Genomic DNA, 18,689 nt, shown 5'->3' with positions numbered 1-18,689 from the left:
TTACGCAATCGTTAGAACTATTACAGTTGAAATAATACCCACTCAGGTGTATTTCATTCTAGTAATTAACAAATGCATATTGATTATAAAATTGTTTGTAAAGTCCACAGATGGGAAAAGAAACCAGTTTATATTTTCAGAGCATCTTCCTTTGACAAAAATCCAGGCAGGAATAAAGTCTGGAAAATATAAACAGGTAAACTGGATCACCAGTCAGCTACATGTACAGTATATACTCCAAGAGGACAGTTTGATATTGCACAGTTATGCCAATACTCTTACAACACCCTACCTATGCTGATTTTAGGGTCACATTTTGTACATCTCTACAGCTTATTGAGCAAAAGGACAGCGGTTAAGCACATTTACTAGTAATGTATTTGCATACTTGCAAAATGAGATATTTTACACAACTTATTTATCGAGACCTGCCAGCTTTACATTGAAATTTGCCGGTTTAAAATACAAAATCCCTAGCATAAAAGTATGCAAATCGCCGGTCATACTTTTGCACTTTGCGCTGCTGTATTTATTAATGTGACCCACACACACCCACTCTACGTAAATATAGCCAGATAAACTGGGCATCCTTTTCACTTGTTACTTAATTTGTATCTTTTTGACATTGCTTTAGGGAGTACTTCATGGAAGCAGGTGAGGTTGACATAAATAGCATCATGCATTTGATAGATGTACATTATTCGAGTATTTAGGGTATTGTAGTGGTAGTGTGCTGACCTCTGAGGTCTCAGGTTGGGGTTTGGGTTCAAACCATTAATTTTGATGTTTGTTTGATTTAAGAGAGAATTATCTAGAGGCTGTTGTGTACGTCAGAGATAGTGAAGATGAGGTAATGTCACGTGCAATTTCACTCATTTATTCCTTCATTCAATTATTCACTTGCTTATTCATTAAGTTATTGATCCATCCTTTTCATCATTCAATTCCATCCATTTATCCATCTCTCATTCTTGTTTTCATTCATTTTTTCATTTATGCATTCCTTCTTTTATTTCATACCTTCCCTCACTCACATTAATCCATCCATCCATTTATATTTCCATTCCATTCCATTTATCCATTCATTCCTTGATTCATTCATTTATGCGTTCGTTCATTCATTCATCTGTTAGTTCATTCATTCATTCATTCACTCATTCATTCATTCACTCATCCATTCATCCATCCATCCATTCATTCATTCATTAGTTCGTTCGTTCATTTATTCATTCATAAATTCGTTTATTTATTCCATTTATTTGTTTGTTCATTCGTTTGTTTATATGTTTGTTCATTTGTTTGTTCTTTCTTTCGTTTGTTCATTTATTCATTCAATCATTTTTTATTTCTCTTGAAGATATTTATCCAAGGGTTAGAGAACTTGAATCGTGCAGTCCATGGTGATGTAGTTGCCATAGAAATATTGCCTAAAGATCACTGGAAATGTCCATCATCTGTTGTGCTGGAGGATGTGTCTCAAGATGGGGCTGAGGAAAACATAGACAATATCAAGGTCAGTTTTCAGCTGTGTATATCCTTTTTTATAGCATATGTATAGTACTTTTTTAGTCTTTGTTATGGTCCAGTCTATAGTGATGAGTTGGATTGAATTTTTCCAGATTTCTTCCTTCCTCTTAATAATTATCCGCCCCCCCCCCCTTTTCCCTTCCTTTCTTTCCCTCTTTCAATGCAGCAAACAAAATTACACATTTTTACTTTCTGTAGATTAATAATAACAAAAAAGAAATATCAAACTTCAAGAAAACGGGAAAGGTATGGAACTTCTCTTAATTTTCTTTCTTTTCATTTTATTTTTATCAATGCACATGACACTGCTGTACCTTTCAGGTTGTAGGTATTATCAAGCGTAACTGGAGGCCATATTGTGGGGTCATCAGCCCATCAGGGAATCCTCAGGTACTGTCCATGCTTTACACAGTTGCCCAAAAGATTTCATACATTTTTACATTTTTTTAGTAAAAAGTTAGGTTTGATGTGTCATGGGTATGTGAAGTGCTGAGAGCAGCTTTGCTTGTGAGTGTTATTTGCGTCGTCATGTCCAATACACTTGCTCAATTTAGGGTTGGTGCTGTATGCCCTGTGGCAATTGTGGCTTTAATACTGTTGTGCATTGTGCCTTTTTCATGGCAAGTTTCATAGTAGGAAATCTAAGAAGAAACTTTGAATTAAACCATAACTTTTTACTTGTCTATACACAGAGTTCCCATCACCTGTTTATCGCAGCTGAACGTAGAATACCAAGGATCAAGATTGTGACCAGGCAAGCAGAAACATTGACAACCCAGCGAATTGTGGTCAGCATTGACTCGTGGCCTAGAACCTCTCGATACCCTCAGGTAAACTAGTACATCATAGGCTTTGCATGTTTGCTAACCACCTTCCCTCCCCTACTCTCTGCTACCCTGCCCTGCTCTACACCCTTCACACATCACCCTACACCCTACCCTACACTACCCTGCCTTACCCTATGCTACCATCACTTACTCTGCCCTACCTTACCATACTCTACACCACCCCACCAGTACACATTACCCTACCCTACCCTACCATACCCCATCCCATCCTACCCCATCGGTCCTCACCCCATCCAACCCTTTAAAAAATTCCTCCTTTTGGACCCACCAGTATTGTTTTATTTTGGTTCATTCCTTTACTCACTGGCTTCATCATCATTGCGTTCCTTCAATATTTCTAGGGTCATTTTGTTCATAAGCTGGGTGATATTGGTGACAAGGACACAGAAAATGAGCTTCTACTACTGGAGCATGATGTACCACACCTGGCATTCTCTGCAGCTGTCCAGAAAGACTTGCCATCTATGCCTTGGGCAATCACACAGGAGGTTAGACAGTTTCCACTAATCACCAGTCAAATTTCAAATTGGAATTTCCTTGGAATTTCCTCATCTTGTTTGAATTAAATCTTCAATTTTAGTGTGTTTACAGTACGTATCCATTATTACTGCTTACATATGTACATGTGTTTTCAACAGGATTTAGACACACGCTTGGATCTGCGAGACCTGTCAATTTGCAGTGTAGACCCCCCTGGATGTACTGACATTGATGATGCGCTGCACTGGAAAAAACTTGACAACGGAAATTATGAGGTAACCTTCTCGGTATGAAACCTCTCCAAATGAGCTGGGTGACCTTTATTGATATCCAAGGTCAACAGTTGAGGTTTGAAGATTTTTCTTCAGATATTTTTATTAATATCATTTATATGAGATTCCAGCTCCCTAATAGGCAGTTTGCACGATAAACTCCTAGATCCCTTCAAATTGTTTCTTTGGTACTTTCTTGTTAACCTTGCATCCAAGATTTCTTTTTGAAAATATCGACTAAGCCTTTTGTAGGTAGGGGGTTTTTGTGAGGCAGATGGTTTGAGAGAGAAATGAGAAGGAGGCCTGATTTGGTACGTTTGTCATTCCAGGTTGGTGTTCACATAGCAGATGTGACCCACTTCATCCATCCTGGCACAGCAATGGATGACGAGGCTGCTAATCGAGGAACCACTGTGTACCTTACAGATCAGGTGACTCAGTTGAACATCCTTGCTTCTGGTTATGGCCCGGTTCTTTGAAGGGTGGGGTAGCACTATCCAGTGGATAAGTCAATGCTGTTATCCAATAAATTTATCCATTGGATAAAATTTATCATTCCGATAGCACTATTCACCCTTCGTACAGCCAGGCCCAGATGTTTATCTGTTTATGTCAACTGTTTGTGTGGTCTTATCAACAATCAAAATAGACCGTACACTGGAGCAATGATAACAAATTATTGAGTTATTGCAAATGAAAGGGTCAAAAATAAATTTGGTCAAAATATGTAAATGAGACACAGGATGATATGGCCACACATTGATAGTAGGACTTTCTTAGTTTCTGGTTTTGTTTCTTTCTTTCAGCGTATAGACATGGTTCCTACTCTCCTGAGTTCTAACCTTTGTTCCCTTCGCTCGAACGTTGACAGGTATATAAAATATATGATAGCAGGTCTTGATAATAATTATATTAAGTTGTGTATGTAGAACAAAGGTGATGTAGTGTTAAATACAGTAATGCACTTTCCTCTAATTTCTGGGATCTTAGATTTGATTGCTTGACTTTGCTCCACATGTAAGTAGAGTTTGTGAGGTCTTTTTCTTGATTAGAGGATTTTCTCTAGATTTCCTCCTTTCGCAAAAACCTAACGAGCTAAATTTTAATTTGAAATGTACAGTAAGTTAAGTAACTGTGCCCTGTCTTATAGATCAGTTGTTTCAGGGTTTGATCAGTGAGTAAGCAATGCCCTGACTTGAATCAGCCCAGAGGTTGTTGCAGGGTTCAATCTGTGAGTAAGCCATGCCCTGACTTAGATCAGCCCAGAGGTTGTTGCAGGGTTCAATCTGTGAGTAAGCAATGCCCTGACTTAGTCAGCCCAGAGGTTATTGCAGGGTTCAATCTGTGAATTAGCCGTGCCCTAACTTAGATTGGCTCAGGGCCTGTTACAGGATGTTGATAAAAAGATTTGAGGGTTTAGTTGTACTTGGATGGCTTGATTAACTATTATTTTTTTTATTCTGTTTGTAACCAGACTTGCTTTCTCGTGTATCTGGGAGCTCACACCAAATGCAGAAATCATCCAAACAAAGTTTACAAAGAGTGTCATTTGTTCAAAGGTTAGTACATGTTGATAGACCTTGATATTTTGTTGTTTTTCAATTTCACATACAGTACATATTCAGTACACTACGTGCTGTTTAATAAATAATAATAAAACATGAGCTGCAGCTGAGTGGCTTTAGATCCGTTAGAAAACTCATTAATAATTCATGAAGAAAACACAATAGAAATCATGACCATGAAGGTGATTTTATATCTGATAAAGATTCGTCTTCATTTGCATAAACTTTAACTTGGATTTTCTCTATCAAACTTGGTTCATTTCGTAAAAAAATCGGTACACAATGAGAACAAACATCATACGTTTTCTAAGCCGTTCAATAATCTCGCAGATCGTGTTTTATCGGGTCTAAAACCACTCGGCTGCGCCTCGTGTTTTATACCCGATAAAACACTCCTGCTCGTTTATTAAACATTACATAAAATATGATCTATGAGTTTATTTAGCGGCTTAAAAAACTCATGATGTATGTTCTCATATTGTACCGAATTCTTTACGAAATGAAATTTGATAGAGTTTATGCAAATGAAGACGAATCTATATCAGATATAAAACCTCCTTCATGGTCATGATTTCTATTGTGTTTCCTTCATGAATTATTAATGAGTTTTAAAGTAAGGATTAGAGACTTTTTAGTTCCCAAATATCGATCACACTCCCACGTTTTTACATCTAATATAAACTTCGAACATTATTCTTGTTATTACTAGGCATCCTTAACTTACGCTGAGGCTCAGCTTCGTATCGATGATTCCACACAGAATGATGACATCACCATTAGTCTTAGACATCTAAACCAGTTGGCCAAGATCTTGAAGAGAGGACGTATAGAAAATGGGTAAATAGGACCTTTCAACGTTTACAGATTTAGCGTAACCTGTTATGTACGTCTACAGTAACAAAACCATCTTTTTCCTGATAAGTATAGCAGACTCTTTTCAGTAATGCAGAGAGGAAGTCAATCTTGGTAGAGGAGGGAGGGGGAGATAATGTGGTGTCATGTTCACGGGTCCATACAGGGTCATGATCATCACCATCAAAATTATCACTTTTTTTCCTTCTGTGCATTCTTTTCTCGCCACCCTCTTTTCTTCTTCTTGTGGATTCAACTAGTATACTAGCTTACATGTTTGAGCAGTTTCTATAGTCATTTATGATTGTCTTTGTTTTTGCAGGGCTTTAACTCTTGCTTCTACTGAAGTACGCTTCCATATCGACAGTGAAACACATGACCCAATTGATGTAGAAACGAAGCAACTCAGGTAGTTTTCATTCATTGATAAACATGACCATATTTAAGAGTATTCTTTTTTTCAAATTTCCATATTTAAGAGTATCTTTTTTCAAATGACCAACCATACTTTGAGCATATTTAGGGGTGTCCTGATCGTATTTATTTTTTATTTTATTTATGCTTGAACGCATATTTAAGAGAATCTTTTTTTAGATGACCGTATTTAGAGTGGTTTTCAATAACCCGTGAAACAAAATGTACTAATGAGTGTACAAGTAAAAAGACAATAGAAAACATTGACATTGTTGGAATACTCAAAGTTTTCAAGTGCACGCGCGTATGGAATGTCATGGAGACGCCTTGAATGGCGTCCACTAAACTGATATACTTCGCCGCGACGACGATTCGCTATAATTTAGTTCAATCGTTCGCAGAAGTCAGTTTGGTCTCCTTCGCAGCCTTTATTAGTATCGATCCCAGATCCTAACGGGCTAGGGCCTGTGTTCCTTGTTTGAAATTGATGGTTTTCACTGCCGCCATGTTGGATGAATTTAACAAAAGATTCGTCACATTAGTCTCTTTTGTTATATCCTCCAACATGGCCGCCGTGTTGAAAACCAGCAATAGCATTATTTCGTGGAACGCTGAAATAAAGGCAGTTTGTTGCATTCCTAGAGATACAAACTCCTTGGTGGAAGAGTTCATGCTGTTGGCTAACATTTCCGTTGCAAAGAAGATACATCAACGTTTTCCTGAGTTTGCTGTTCTCAGAAGACATCCTTCCCCTCCGCTCTCCAACTATGACATCCTAGTGAAGGCAGCACGCTCCAAGGTACATCTTATATTCTCTTGCGCGAATTTATTATTTGGTAAAAAAAATTCACATTTTGGATTTGCCTTTCCGTGCCTAGTCTCCTTTGCAGCCGTTCTTAGCGTCGGTCCAAACTCTTCCCTCCCCACTTACGTCTGCTCAATCGAGCACTAAATTCCTTTCCCATATTATTGGCTAAAAGATTATCGACAGAACAATGGGAAAGGAATGTAGTGCTCCATTGAGCAGACGATAGTGGGAAAGGATTTTCGGACCGGTGCTAAGAACAGCTGCAAAGGAGACTATTTCGTGCCGTGATGAGATCCAAATGGTGACTTTTTTCTAGCGTTTTAATTGGTCACAAATACTGTACTCTAAGTGTGATTGGTTTATTTTAAAAATTAGGATTTCAAAAGCAAGTGCGTTAAGACACGTTGGTTGTTAAATTGCATCAGCTATGGGATTTCATTTGTAGTCGTGGAATTAGCGCTAAACCCAATGACTAATCCAAAGGTCCAAGGCATTGCCCCTCTCTGGGCCACGTCTTTTCGACCGTTTCGCACCTACCTGGGACCAAGATCCCAGCGGATAGTCTTCTATGAGTCATGGACAGCTCCTTAGCTTTACCACCATGACAAAGTGTGAGAGCAAGGGTGAAGAGAGGTTGAAGTTTTCTTTTTCTTCTTGATAGGGTCTGGAAATCAAAGTAGACACAGCAAAAGACTTGGCCGTCTCCTTGGACGCCGCGGTTATCGAAGATGAGCCCTACTTCAATACCATGCTACGTATCCTGACAACACGATGCATGATGGAAGCGGTGTACTTTTGTTCGGGCATGCTCCCTGAGGATCAGTATCACCATTATGGTCTAGCTACACCTATTTATACTCACTTCACGTCACCTATCAGACGGTAAGGAATCTCAATACTCATTGTACTTGATCTGTAAATACCTTGTTCTATACCATGCTGTATTCTATTACTTGGTATCAATCAGCGGATTGAATCTCATGAATCTCACAATCAGCCTACTTTATGGCAGGCAAAACTGCCCGTCATGTGCTATCAGCTAGAGAATATTCTATTACTTAATCAGCTGGATGAATCTCATTATCAGCCCTCATTGAAGGGTAAACACTGCTTTCAACCAGAGAGCAATTCTATTGATTGGTATCAACCAGTAAATGAATCTCATTACCAGCATACGATAACAGGCAAATACTGCCCGTCATGTGCTATCAGCCAGAGATTATTCGCGACTTGGTATCAATCAGCTGAGTAAATCTCACGAATCTCATTACCAGGTTATAATGACAGGCAAACACTGCTGTTTGGTATCAATCAGCTGAATGAATCTCATGAATCTCATCAGCCTTCAGTGAAGGCCAAACACTACCCTCCATCATCCAGGTTACAGATTTTTTTCGAAAACGTGCCATTCAGATGGTAAAAATTCCTCACGAGACAGGAAATGACGTCTAATGACAGCAGCTTGTCGTTGATCATTCATTTTGTGATGCTTTAGATATTCTGATGTCTTGGTCCATCGTCTTTTAGCTGTTGCAATCGGAGCCATGAAGTCTTACCCCGATTTGCTGCATAAGGAAAAAGTTCAGGTACGTCTGAGGATGATAATATTTTTTGTTATCGTATGGAGTCCTCAAAAAAATTCCTTCATTTCTGTACAGAAACAATGTAACCATCTCAACTTCCGACACAAGATGGCTCAATACGCAGGGCGTGGCTCTGTGGATCTTCATACACAGGTGAGTCTGTTGATATTACGTAACCAAAGGAAGCCCAATTGAGATGAAAATGGTAGACGAAAATCAAAATACATATTTTTCGCGCGCTTTTTTGGGACGCCACATGTTTGAAAACAAATGTGCTCAAATGAAATATCGTATGGTATTCTTTGGTTGATTTTCCTATTTTCTTGTATTATTTATTTATTTATGATACTTTCTTGACCTCGGGTACACTAAATACAGAACAAGACATGTTTTTGTAATTTTCTTTTTGTGTTTTACTTTTATCTAAATTGGGTTCCCTGTGATATAGCTCTGTATGAATGTCAAAAAAAGTCTAAACGAGTTTTTTTATTTATTTTTATTTCAGTTGTTTTTCAAAGACAACCCGAAGACTGAAGACGCATTTGTAATGTTTATTCGTAAAAACGCCTTACAAGTCCTCATCCCAAAGTTTGGCCTACAAGGAACAGTGTATATGAATAGACACGGGATTACAGACAGCCATATGGTGTTTAATGAAGAGGTATGAAACGAAGGCCACATAGATAGGTACAGGAAAACTAGGTACAGGTCTCAGTGTACAGGTCGTTTTCGAAACGCTTCGAGTTTTCGTTTGACCGAAAACGCATCGAAAGCTTCGCTTCAATATTGTCTCCACTCTGGAGAGCGTTTTTGCCAAATGCATGCGTTTCCGATCGTTTTAGTGGGAGTGGAGTGGAGTGGAGTGGAGTGGAGTGGAGTGGAGTGGAGTGGAGTGGAGTGGAGTGGAGTGGAGTGGAGTGGAGTGGAGTGGAGTGGGGTTACGCAAAGCCACCACGCATCGAAGAGTATGCGACTGAAACAGTACAAACTAAAGTCCATAAGTGTGGACCTGACCTAAAGTACCGTCTGCAAGGAACAGGAGTTGCTTGTGGGGTTGCAAGCATTCCGAACAGAGTCACAAGACAAAAACATGTCGGCCATTTTGGTGCCGTTTACAATGGATGCTAAAGAGGAATCTTTTGTAAATGGCACCAACGCTCCCCCGAGAGGTCGTGATGACGTAAAGCAGCAGTTAGGCGGACTCGCGAATTGCCGGCATTGCCAAAAATCACAAGTCGAAAAACACCAGGGGGGGGTGGGTTTTTGGAGGTCGGTAACCCGCGGAACAGGGGGTCTTGCGCGATCTGCCGGCAGCGCGAAAGGTGCCTAACTGCTGCTCTGTTGGGGTCGCAAATGGAGGGAAAGATATTCTTTAGATATACATGGCATCCGTCAACGACATTCAAAACGAAACTGTGCGCAGGCTGGGAAATCAGGTGATGGATAACTCAGATGCGGATTTTGTCTTCGCTACCTTCATGGAGGGAAAGACAGACAAGACTATGAATCACGAGATGGCTGAAAGGATAATCGACAGAATGCCGGACGGTGACTACCGTTTGGAGTTGACGTTCGTGAAGTATTTGGACGGCGAGTGGGTGATAGAAAAGGGCCGTAATCCCATCAGGGCGTCTGGTAAGCAGAGTTTGTTCGTCTTGAATAAGCATACGCGACCAGGGGCATTGGAGGGAATTGACATGCTCTTCTACGAGGTCGCTTACCCGGTTACCGTGGTCATTTACGGCGCGTACGAGATTAAGGAGCCGGACGTCAAAAAGTTGCGACCAATGCGACATCCGGGTAATTGTGTTGCGAAGTTGGTAAGAGAGTTCTTCGAAGATTCCTCTCGTGGCGGTAAGCTTACGCCCAAGAGGAGAGAAGCCATCAGGAAATGGGAAAATGACACACATAGGATTGGAGGTACCATCAAAAACATCAAGAAGTTAGAGACGGCCTTAGAACGCCGCATACACGTGAAGGACATCACGGACGGTTGCATTTACGAAGGGACGAAAAAATATGGAGGTAGAGGTGCCCCCATTGTCATCTACCAACACAACGGACACGCTTGGCGAGAACTTAGGTTCCCCAAAAAGAAGGAAACTAAGGTTTATAAAATGTCACCGTTGGCAGAATTAGTCCACGAGAATTCCGTTTGGTTAATGGACGCGGAAGGAAGTCAGTTCATGACGCAGGATGGTACTCTCTACAGGCCCCAAGTAGAACACCAACGCATTCAAAGTGCGTGTGAAACCTTAGGGGAAGACTTTGCAGACGAGGTCCTTAGCTCTCGTAGTTTGGACTTTCTAGCCGCAAAGAAAAGGAACGGATGGAAGTCCACGCCTAAGGAATTCGCCGACATAGCAAAAGCTTGTGTAGAGCATGGTCATGGAGGTCTGTGGAACATGGAGTATGACGAAAACGAATACGTATCCTTAGACATGAAACATTGTTACCCTGCCAGTTTTAAAGGCCTAGGGGATTGTAAGGAGTATTACGACCGCTACGGGCATCCAGATTCGCAGTTCTTTCGCGTGTCTTTGCCCGGTAAATATGACGCCCCCAAGTCTACGGGGTTCGTAAGATTGACAACATGGAAGTTAGCAAAGGGTTTACATCCGATAATTTACGCGTGGTATGGGAAACACCTGCAGGAGAAAGAATGGATTCCCATACCCCTGCTGAAGTTTCTCGAAGAGCGCGAGCTTCTCACATACACCGCGCATGAAGCCATATTGTGTCATTCTGCATTTACGAAATGGCTTCCGGAGCATAACCCCACTGCTAGAATCGTCATAGGCAAATTCACCCAAGGCGCGAAAGAAGGAGAAAAGCACATGCAGCGGCGTTTGATAACCGATGACGGAGAGTTGAGCTTCCTCGTAAAACGCGCACATGAGCAAGGAACCATGGTGTCCGTAGAGAAGTGGAATTATTTCATAGAAGGCCAAGGGGAACGGCAATGGAATGCGTTGTGTTATTACCAAGATCATCGCCCGCAATATTACCATTTACGCGCCAGCATGCTCGCATATGCGCATATTAATCTATTGTCAATGCTGTTGCGGTTTGACAAAGAGGACGTTCCACGCGTGGCCACGGATTCTTTGTATGTGAAGCCTGAAGTGTTAGAAAAAATGCAGGAGTTCTACACGGAGGACGAACTCGCGGAAAGTGGTCAATGGCGTATAAAAGATGAAGAGATAAAAGCCTGGAGAGAACGTGTGGAATACCACGGGGAACACGTAAAAGGTGCCACCGTCCCCACCGTGGAGCCATTGCCATCCGTTGTGGACCCCATTTCTTACCAACGCTTTTCGTACCTGTACGGGCCGGGAGGCAGCGGTAAGACCACCAGGGTTTTGGAATTATTTCCTCGCGTGAAGGTGTTAACGCCGACACACCGCCTTGAAAGAGAATTGACGGAGATGGGTTACGACGCGCAAACGTACCACAGCTTCTTTCGCTGGAACGGTCAAAAGTGGGTGCCGGAAGCAATACGCGACATACCGTCGGTGATATTATGGGATGAGATTTGCACCGTGCCATTAGAAATCCTACAGGAATTTGTGGACTTCCTCCGCGGAAAGTGTCAAGTCATATTTGCCGGAGATCCATGCCAACCTCCTCCCATTTGCGGAGAAATGCCCCATAAATGGTTAAAAGGAATGGTAGACCATGCAGAGGAAATCAACGCCGACTACCGCAGTAAGGATCAAGTAAGAAACTTAAAGGCGGAACTTCGGGGCCTCAGTGATGCCGAGCAAAACAAGACGCTGCGTAAACGCATCCGAGCGAAGTCTTACGAGGACTTCCTTTGCGCGTGGCATCCAGAGGATTTGGTGTTGAGCAGCAAGCGCGCAGCACAATCGCGAATACAGAAAGATTTGTTAAGCGTACACCGCGAAAGATTCCCTGGCCATTTGGTGCCCGTTTGCTACAAGCCCCACGATACCCGCATGCAGAAGAGAGACGTGTGGGTGCCGGGCACCGACGTCCAACTGCGAAACGCGGTAACTCATGATAAAGTCTGGGTGCCTATGGGAAAGGTTGAAAAAATAACCTCCCATCCAGATTGGCGTTTGGGATATTGTATGACAGTCCACAGCGCGCAAGGGCTTACCATAAAAGAAACCTTATGGATCATAGACCAGCGGTTATGTTGGAGTAATTTGATATATACCGCTGTGAGCCGTGTGGAGCATGCCAAACAGTTGCGGAGGGCTTGGGGTCCGCAATTGCGTTACGATAAAACGCCAGAAGATATAGCAAAGGAGAACATTGCCAAGAAACTCCTTCGCTACAAGCGGCACGACGAAGAAAAAAATATGACGTTCGACCTATGCGTGGACGACGTCTATAAGAAAGGGGCACGGTGTGCCAAGTGTAACATACCTCTACTATGGAGGTTTGACCCAAATGACGATCAGCAGTTCTCCGTGGATCGCATAAATAATAAACGCGGGCATTGCAGAGGCAACGTAAGACTGACATGCCTAGAGTGCAATCGGGCGCGTGGAGCTGCGCTACTCTGAGTCTTTGGGGACCATGAGCAGCTCTTCCTTGACAAATCCGCGACTTGGGCCATTTAGGTAATACAACACGGGTTGCCCTTCCTTGGTGATGGACTTCGAAATTTCATACGTTTCCAGGGACCAGTTAGGATCCGTGGCTCTCTTACTGCCACCTTCGAGTTCCCCCGGCTGATAGAGGTATCTGACCACTATGTTGCGGGGTAGCTTTTTTTCCTTCAGTCCGACCGCCCTCGAACTTCTGACGTAGGACTTGTGCTCCACGTGTTTCGTTTTTATGGCATCCTTGGGTTTCATTCCCGTAGCCCTGGCCGCCTCGTTGTTCAAAGCCGCGACGACCTGGGGGAGCCTCTGAGTCCATTCCCTGTTGCGTTTGGAGGGATCTTCCAGCTCTTTCCAATACTGGTACCCAAAGAGACGCTCGGCCAGGGTCTTATTGAATCTTTCGACAATGCTCTGACCCCTGTGGTACTCTGCCTCGGCTCTCCTAATCTTAGTGCTGTGGTCTTTCAGGGTCTTAGTAACCGCGCCCATGAACTCTGTCCCCGCATCCACTTGCAGCAGCTTAGGCCATTTCAAAACACGCTTATAAATCCTACCTAGGGCTTCTGCGACTTCCCCAGAATCCTTGCTGGTTATGGGTTCGGCGTCCTTATATCTGCTTGCGATATCCACTACGGTCAAAGCGTACCTATAGGTCTTTTTTCTCACCTTATCGTGCGGTAAGAAAAGCAAATCCGCCTGATGAACTTCATTAGGGGTATTTACGGTAAAGCTGGGCCTGGGAATGTACTTAGGCACGGGAAGATAAACCTGCCAGAGGGTTTGTTTTTTTAACCAGTTCTTAGCCGTTTCTTCTGATACCCTGGCCGCGGTCGCGAGTTTCTTGATAGCCGACGCTCCTCTCCAATAGCCTTCGGGCCCATAGTAAATCCTTTTGAGTTTGTCCTCTACGCGGCCCATTATATGAATTCCAGGACAAGATTGATCTTACGTCCGTTAAAATCCACCGTCTTTCCGTCCACCTTAATGGTGATGTTTATGCTTTCTACCAAATTAGACAAATCATAGCTTAAAGAAATGGGAGTGTATTCTACCAGGTCAAATGGATTACCCTTAGGTAGGAATTTGGACATAAGAGAAGACTTTTCTCCATTGTTGTAACTATGGACTAAATCGCAATAGACTTCGTAAGAGGATGCGACTTTCCATTTCACAGGTATGGCTGTGTTGGTAATCGTCTTGCCTGAGGCACATAATAAAGATCCCAATGGGTCAGACTTTCCAAAAGTCATTGAATAATTTGACATATTATGTTTGAGGGTCATTTCGTGCGGCAATCCTGTGGTGAGAGTATAACCGTGTTTTGCTAATTCCTTGGCCAGTGTGATTGGTGTATAATGTCCATCGGGCAGCAATACGGCTTGATAGTTAGATCCTCCTGTATGCTCAGTGACTATGCCCCTAATCAGGTTATACCAAGAATTGTACAAAGAGCAACTTATGAGCCGAACCTTATGGGCTTTAATGGGGGGATTCAAGTAAGTGGTAAAGTTATTCTTGTCGCTTTCCAAAAAGACGATCATTATATTAGATACGCCAAGGCCACGCCTCCCGCCAGCCCTGCGACTCCTACAAAGACCAATTCATTGTCTTTTTGTTTCTTAGAAGGCTGGTAGTAATTCTTGAACTGAGGCTTTCTCATTCTAAAGTCGGGGTGCGCCTGCGCATAGAGCTTAAAGGCGTAGTCTGTGTTTTCGAAGTTCTTATCCGCCTGCATTTTGTCTTGGTAGTTCTTATCCAACCAATCCCTGTAAGCTTGTCTTTTTTCATTCCAAGCTGCCACGTCTCGCTGATATTTCTCCAGCGCTAAGTCGTGCCTCTTCCTCTCAGCGTTAGATTCTGCGTTTTTATCACCGCTAACTAATTTATCCAGATATCTACCACCATAATTAGCTCCAGTGAATGCTAAAGCTGCAATAACTCCACCTGCGACTAAGCTAACCATTATATGTTAGGCAGGTACTTTTCCTTCTGTAGGTAATTTCTTAGCATGATAGCCCCGCATACGGCAGCGGTCATCTTAGCAAAGTTACTCAGATTTTTACTTGGGTCCTCAGTAAGGTCCTCCTTTAGGACTTTCTTACCTACCCAGCCAATACCGGCGATGATGGAGGTTGTGATAGCAGCTTCTTGGACGGCGTCAATTAATTTGGTTGACATCATATTACAAAGCGAGAAGGTTACTCCATTTCAGGGATCTTACTTTTTCTAACCTCCACGGGTGCGCGATATGTTGCGGCCTCCCACTTTACTCTTGGCTTCGTAGCCCGCCATTGTAAGTAAAGGCTGCCTGCTGCTATAGCAATTCCTATCGCGCCAATGACGTAGCCGGGATTCCAAAAGGATTCCTCTTCTTTCTCTTCCACCTTTTCCTCTTTCTTTGCTTTGTTCTTCCTGTTCATCTCCGCGAGCTTCTTTCCGGCAGCGACTCTGCCTGGAGATTTAGCCTTGGTAATCTTTTGCTCGGGCTGCTCTACCTTCGACTCTGGTTCACTCATTTATATCTAAGGACTTGAAGGACTTGATAAGTAACTTGACTAAGTACTTGAGAATGACTTAAGGATAACTTGACTAAGTACTTGAGAATGACTTAAGGATAACTTGACTAAGTACTTGAGAATGACTTAAGGATAACTTGACTAAGTACTTGAGAATGACTTGACTAAGTACTTGAGGCGACTTGACTAAGTACTTGAGAATGACTTAAGGACGACTTGACTAAGTACTTGAGAATGACTTGACTAAGTACTTAAGGCGACTTGATCAGGTACCTCAGTAAGTGCTGCCTGGAAGACCTTTTCGACTTCTCTGTCCTTCTTGAAGTCCTTCCAAGAGGCACCAAAGGTGCCCGCAAGTTCCTTCAAGTCGACATGCTGAGCTACGTGCAAAGCCACAGAGGCGACTGCCATTAACTTACCGCACTTCAAAGACAACCACCCACAGGTTATCTTGAGTTCTTGGGATATGACATAGTCCTCGCTAATGTCCTTCCGTAGTTGCTCCACGTCGTCTATGGGCAGCGCAAGTCCAAGCAACTTAGTGGCAAGTCGGATAGCGGAGTCTGCTACGGCGTCCGTGGTCTTACTTGCAAGGGCAGCCTCGTACCTCTTATGGAACTTTTTGACTTCCTCTTCTGACAACTTATTAACCTGCTCATGGGTAAGTTCCTTGCCTATCATTTCTTTGCACTTCCCCGAAGACACAAGGATGTTAAGTTGTTCCTTAAGGTTACTTTCATCTAGCTGCGTGGGGACTTCATCTATCAACTGCTCAATCTCCATATATGTTAATGGAATACGGAAACCTCAAAGAGAAGATCATTTTGGAATGTTGGTGCGTCTTTAAATGTCGCATGTATTCGTGTAACTGTTCCTTGGATATCTCACCCCCATAGTCGCTTAAGATGGTTTCCAGGTCACTCCGGCTCGGAGTATAAAATACGACAAGTGAACCTATGTTTTCCCTAAAAGGCTTAGAGACGCTGGTAAGCTGCTGGGAAAGCAACCAAACACTGATATTGTCATGTCTACCGCTGAAGGCGAGTTTAACGAGCTCGGAAGTGCGTCTTTTTACGTCATCCCCACAGGCAATGTCATCCAATATGAGTAAAGTCTGCGTATCTTTAGGGAATTGTTTGTGCCAAAACTTCAAATGGCTGGATAACTCGTTAGGGTCTAAGATATCCACAAAGAAGTCGTCATCTTTCACTCCTATGCCTTCCCAGGTGCGGTTATTCACGTAGGTGGGGCATAATAGCACAATATAGTCGAAACGGTATCTAAAGGGTCCTAATAGCTGCTCTACCACGAACTGGGTCTTTCCGCAGCCGGTGGGTCCTACTATCAGAGCATTGCAGGGAATATGGTTCGGATCCATTATATATACGATGGACCCAGTGGAAGCAGTAAGAAGGATTGCCGCCGACGCAAAAGATAAAAGAGACACCATAGAAATGCAAAGGGAGGAGATCGATCGGCTGCGGGAGCGCGTGCAGGAATTGTATGATGAAATGTGCAGCCTGAAGCGCGCAGAACGGTTTGGTGCCTTGTTGACGATGGCCGGTTGGGCGAAAGAAAGCATTAAGGACTTTATGCGATATCCGCTGTAGAGCTGTTTAAAAGACGCCTTAGAATGTTAAAGATAAGGTTGTTATATTGTTAAGGATGTGTGCGTGAGCTGTTTAAAAGACGCCTTAGAATGTTAAAGATAAGGTTGTTATATTGTTAAGGATGTGTGCGTGAGCTGTTTAAAAGACACCTCAGAATGTTAAAGATAAGGTTGTTATATTGTTAAAGATGTGTGCGTGTGCTGTTTAAAAGACACCTCAGAATGTTAAAGATAAGGTTGTTATATTGTTAAAGATATATGCGTGTGCTGTTTAAAAGACACCTCAGAATGTTAAAGATAAGGTTGTTATATTGTTAAAGATATACTGCGTGTGCTGTTTAAAAGACACCTTAGAATGTTAACTATAAGGTTGTTAAGGATGTCTTGCATGTTACTTCTAAAAGACACTTCAGAATGTCGAGTATAAGGTCGTTAAATTGTTAAAGACTATCATTTCTTCTTTTAAGAAAATATACCTAAGGATAAGGATATTTCTTTTCTTAAAAAAAAAGAAGAGATAATAGTCTTTAACAATATGATAACCTTATCTTTAACATTCTGAAGTGTCTTTTAAAGCAGCACGTGCAGACATGCTTAACAATTTAACAACCTTATCTTTAACATTCTAAGACATCTTTTAAATGACTCATACGTATATCTTTAACGATTTAACAACCTTATCTTTAACATTCTGAAGTGTCTTTTAAAGCAGCATACGTATAATCCTTAACAATTTAACAACCTTATCTTTAACATTCTAAGACATCTTTCTTTCTTAGAAGTAACAACCTTATACTTAACATTCTGAGGTGTCTTTTAAAGCAGCATGCAGACATACTTAACAATATGATAACCTTATCTTTAACATTATGAAGTGTCTTTTAAACGCAGCTTATGCTCCCGTAGACCTGTTTTAAAAGACACTGCAGAATGTTAACAATAAAGTTAAAAATACGTTATATTGTGGTTAAGATACACTTAAGTATAAATGAACTGTTCAATGTGTAAAAAGGTGTTCAGCACCAAGCAAAGACTACAATACCACGTTCGTCGTGGCGTTTGCACAAAGAAACCAATTAGTAAAGTTTGTAAGGATTGTGGTAAAGAATTCAGCACCGTTCAAAAGATGCGACAACATCAAGACAAACGCATTTGTGGGCTTTGTAAGGGCTGTAATAAGGAATTTCCTAACACCTCCGAGCACCTGAAAAGGGGCGTCTGTGAACAAAGCAGACAGTGTAGTTTCTGTAATAAGGTACTAAGCAGTCGTCAACGTTTACAGACGCATCGGAAAACACATGAAGTCAACTATCGATTTCTCTTTGGGAGCTACGACTTAGAAGGCGTGGATTGCTACCAATGTGCGGATATGATGAGTCGCTGCCCGCATAAAGAGGATTACTTAAGGAATCGCATAGATTACCATAAGAAGATAGTCCGTACTTACCCCTCTTTCGAACGCGCAGAAGGCGTTCCGTGGACTAAAAGGGAGTATTGGAGGCAAGAGTGCGATCGTTGTGGTTGCGTCAGAGAAGAGGAACATATCTTCAACTGCCTCGACAAATAAGCGTCCTTAACAATATAACAACCTTATACTCAACATTCTGAGACCCTTTTAGAATGGGGTTTGCGCAAAGA

General features: G+C 42.2%; 1 protein-coding gene across 1 annotated transcript in view; it reads left to right on the top strand.

Moving 5' to 3' along the window:
• Nucleotides 1-18,689, top strand: part of LOC148905900 (exosome complex exonuclease RRP44-like) — a 41,952-nt gene that overhangs the window by 13,873 nt on the left and 9,390 nt on the right. The window contains exons 3-21 of the mRNA XM_089038923.1: nt 63-196; nt 635-654; nt 802-850; nt 1,358-1,513; nt 1,726-1,773; nt 1,849-1,917; nt 2,220-2,357; nt 2,717-2,863; nt 3,014-3,130; nt 3,457-3,558; nt 3,934-3,998; nt 4,602-4,686; nt 5,402-5,529; nt 5,867-5,953; nt 6,601-6,757; nt 7,428-7,648; nt 8,262-8,352; nt 8,425-8,502; nt 8,855-9,010. Coding sequence (XP_088895049.1) covers nt 63-196; nt 635-654; nt 802-850; nt 1,358-1,513; nt 1,726-1,773; nt 1,849-1,917; nt 2,220-2,357; nt 2,717-2,863; nt 3,014-3,130; nt 3,457-3,558; nt 3,934-3,998; nt 4,602-4,686; nt 5,402-5,529; nt 5,867-5,953; nt 6,601-6,757; nt 7,428-7,648; nt 8,262-8,352; nt 8,425-8,502; nt 8,855-9,010 — 2,048 coding nt within the window. The remainder of the gene's footprint in view (nt 1-62; nt 197-634; nt 655-801; nt 851-1,357; nt 1,514-1,725; nt 1,774-1,848; nt 1,918-2,219; nt 2,358-2,716; nt 2,864-3,013; nt 3,131-3,456; nt 3,559-3,933; nt 3,999-4,601; nt 4,687-5,401; nt 5,530-5,866; nt 5,954-6,600; nt 6,758-7,427; nt 7,649-8,261; nt 8,353-8,424; nt 8,503-8,854; nt 9,011-18,689) is intronic.

Source organism: Actinia tenebrosa, unplaced genomic scaffold (assembly GCF_029948245.1).
Source record: "Actinia tenebrosa isolate PJP-AT-01 unplaced genomic scaffold, QUT_ActTen_1.0 PGA_scaffold6__47_contigs__length_16458017, whole genome shotgun sequence".
Lineage (NCBI taxonomy): Eukaryota > Metazoa > Cnidaria > Anthozoa > Actiniaria > Actiniidae > Actinia > Actinia tenebrosa.
Note: the sequence above shows the minus strand (reverse complement) of the source record. Positions and strands in the feature narration are given on the sequence as shown.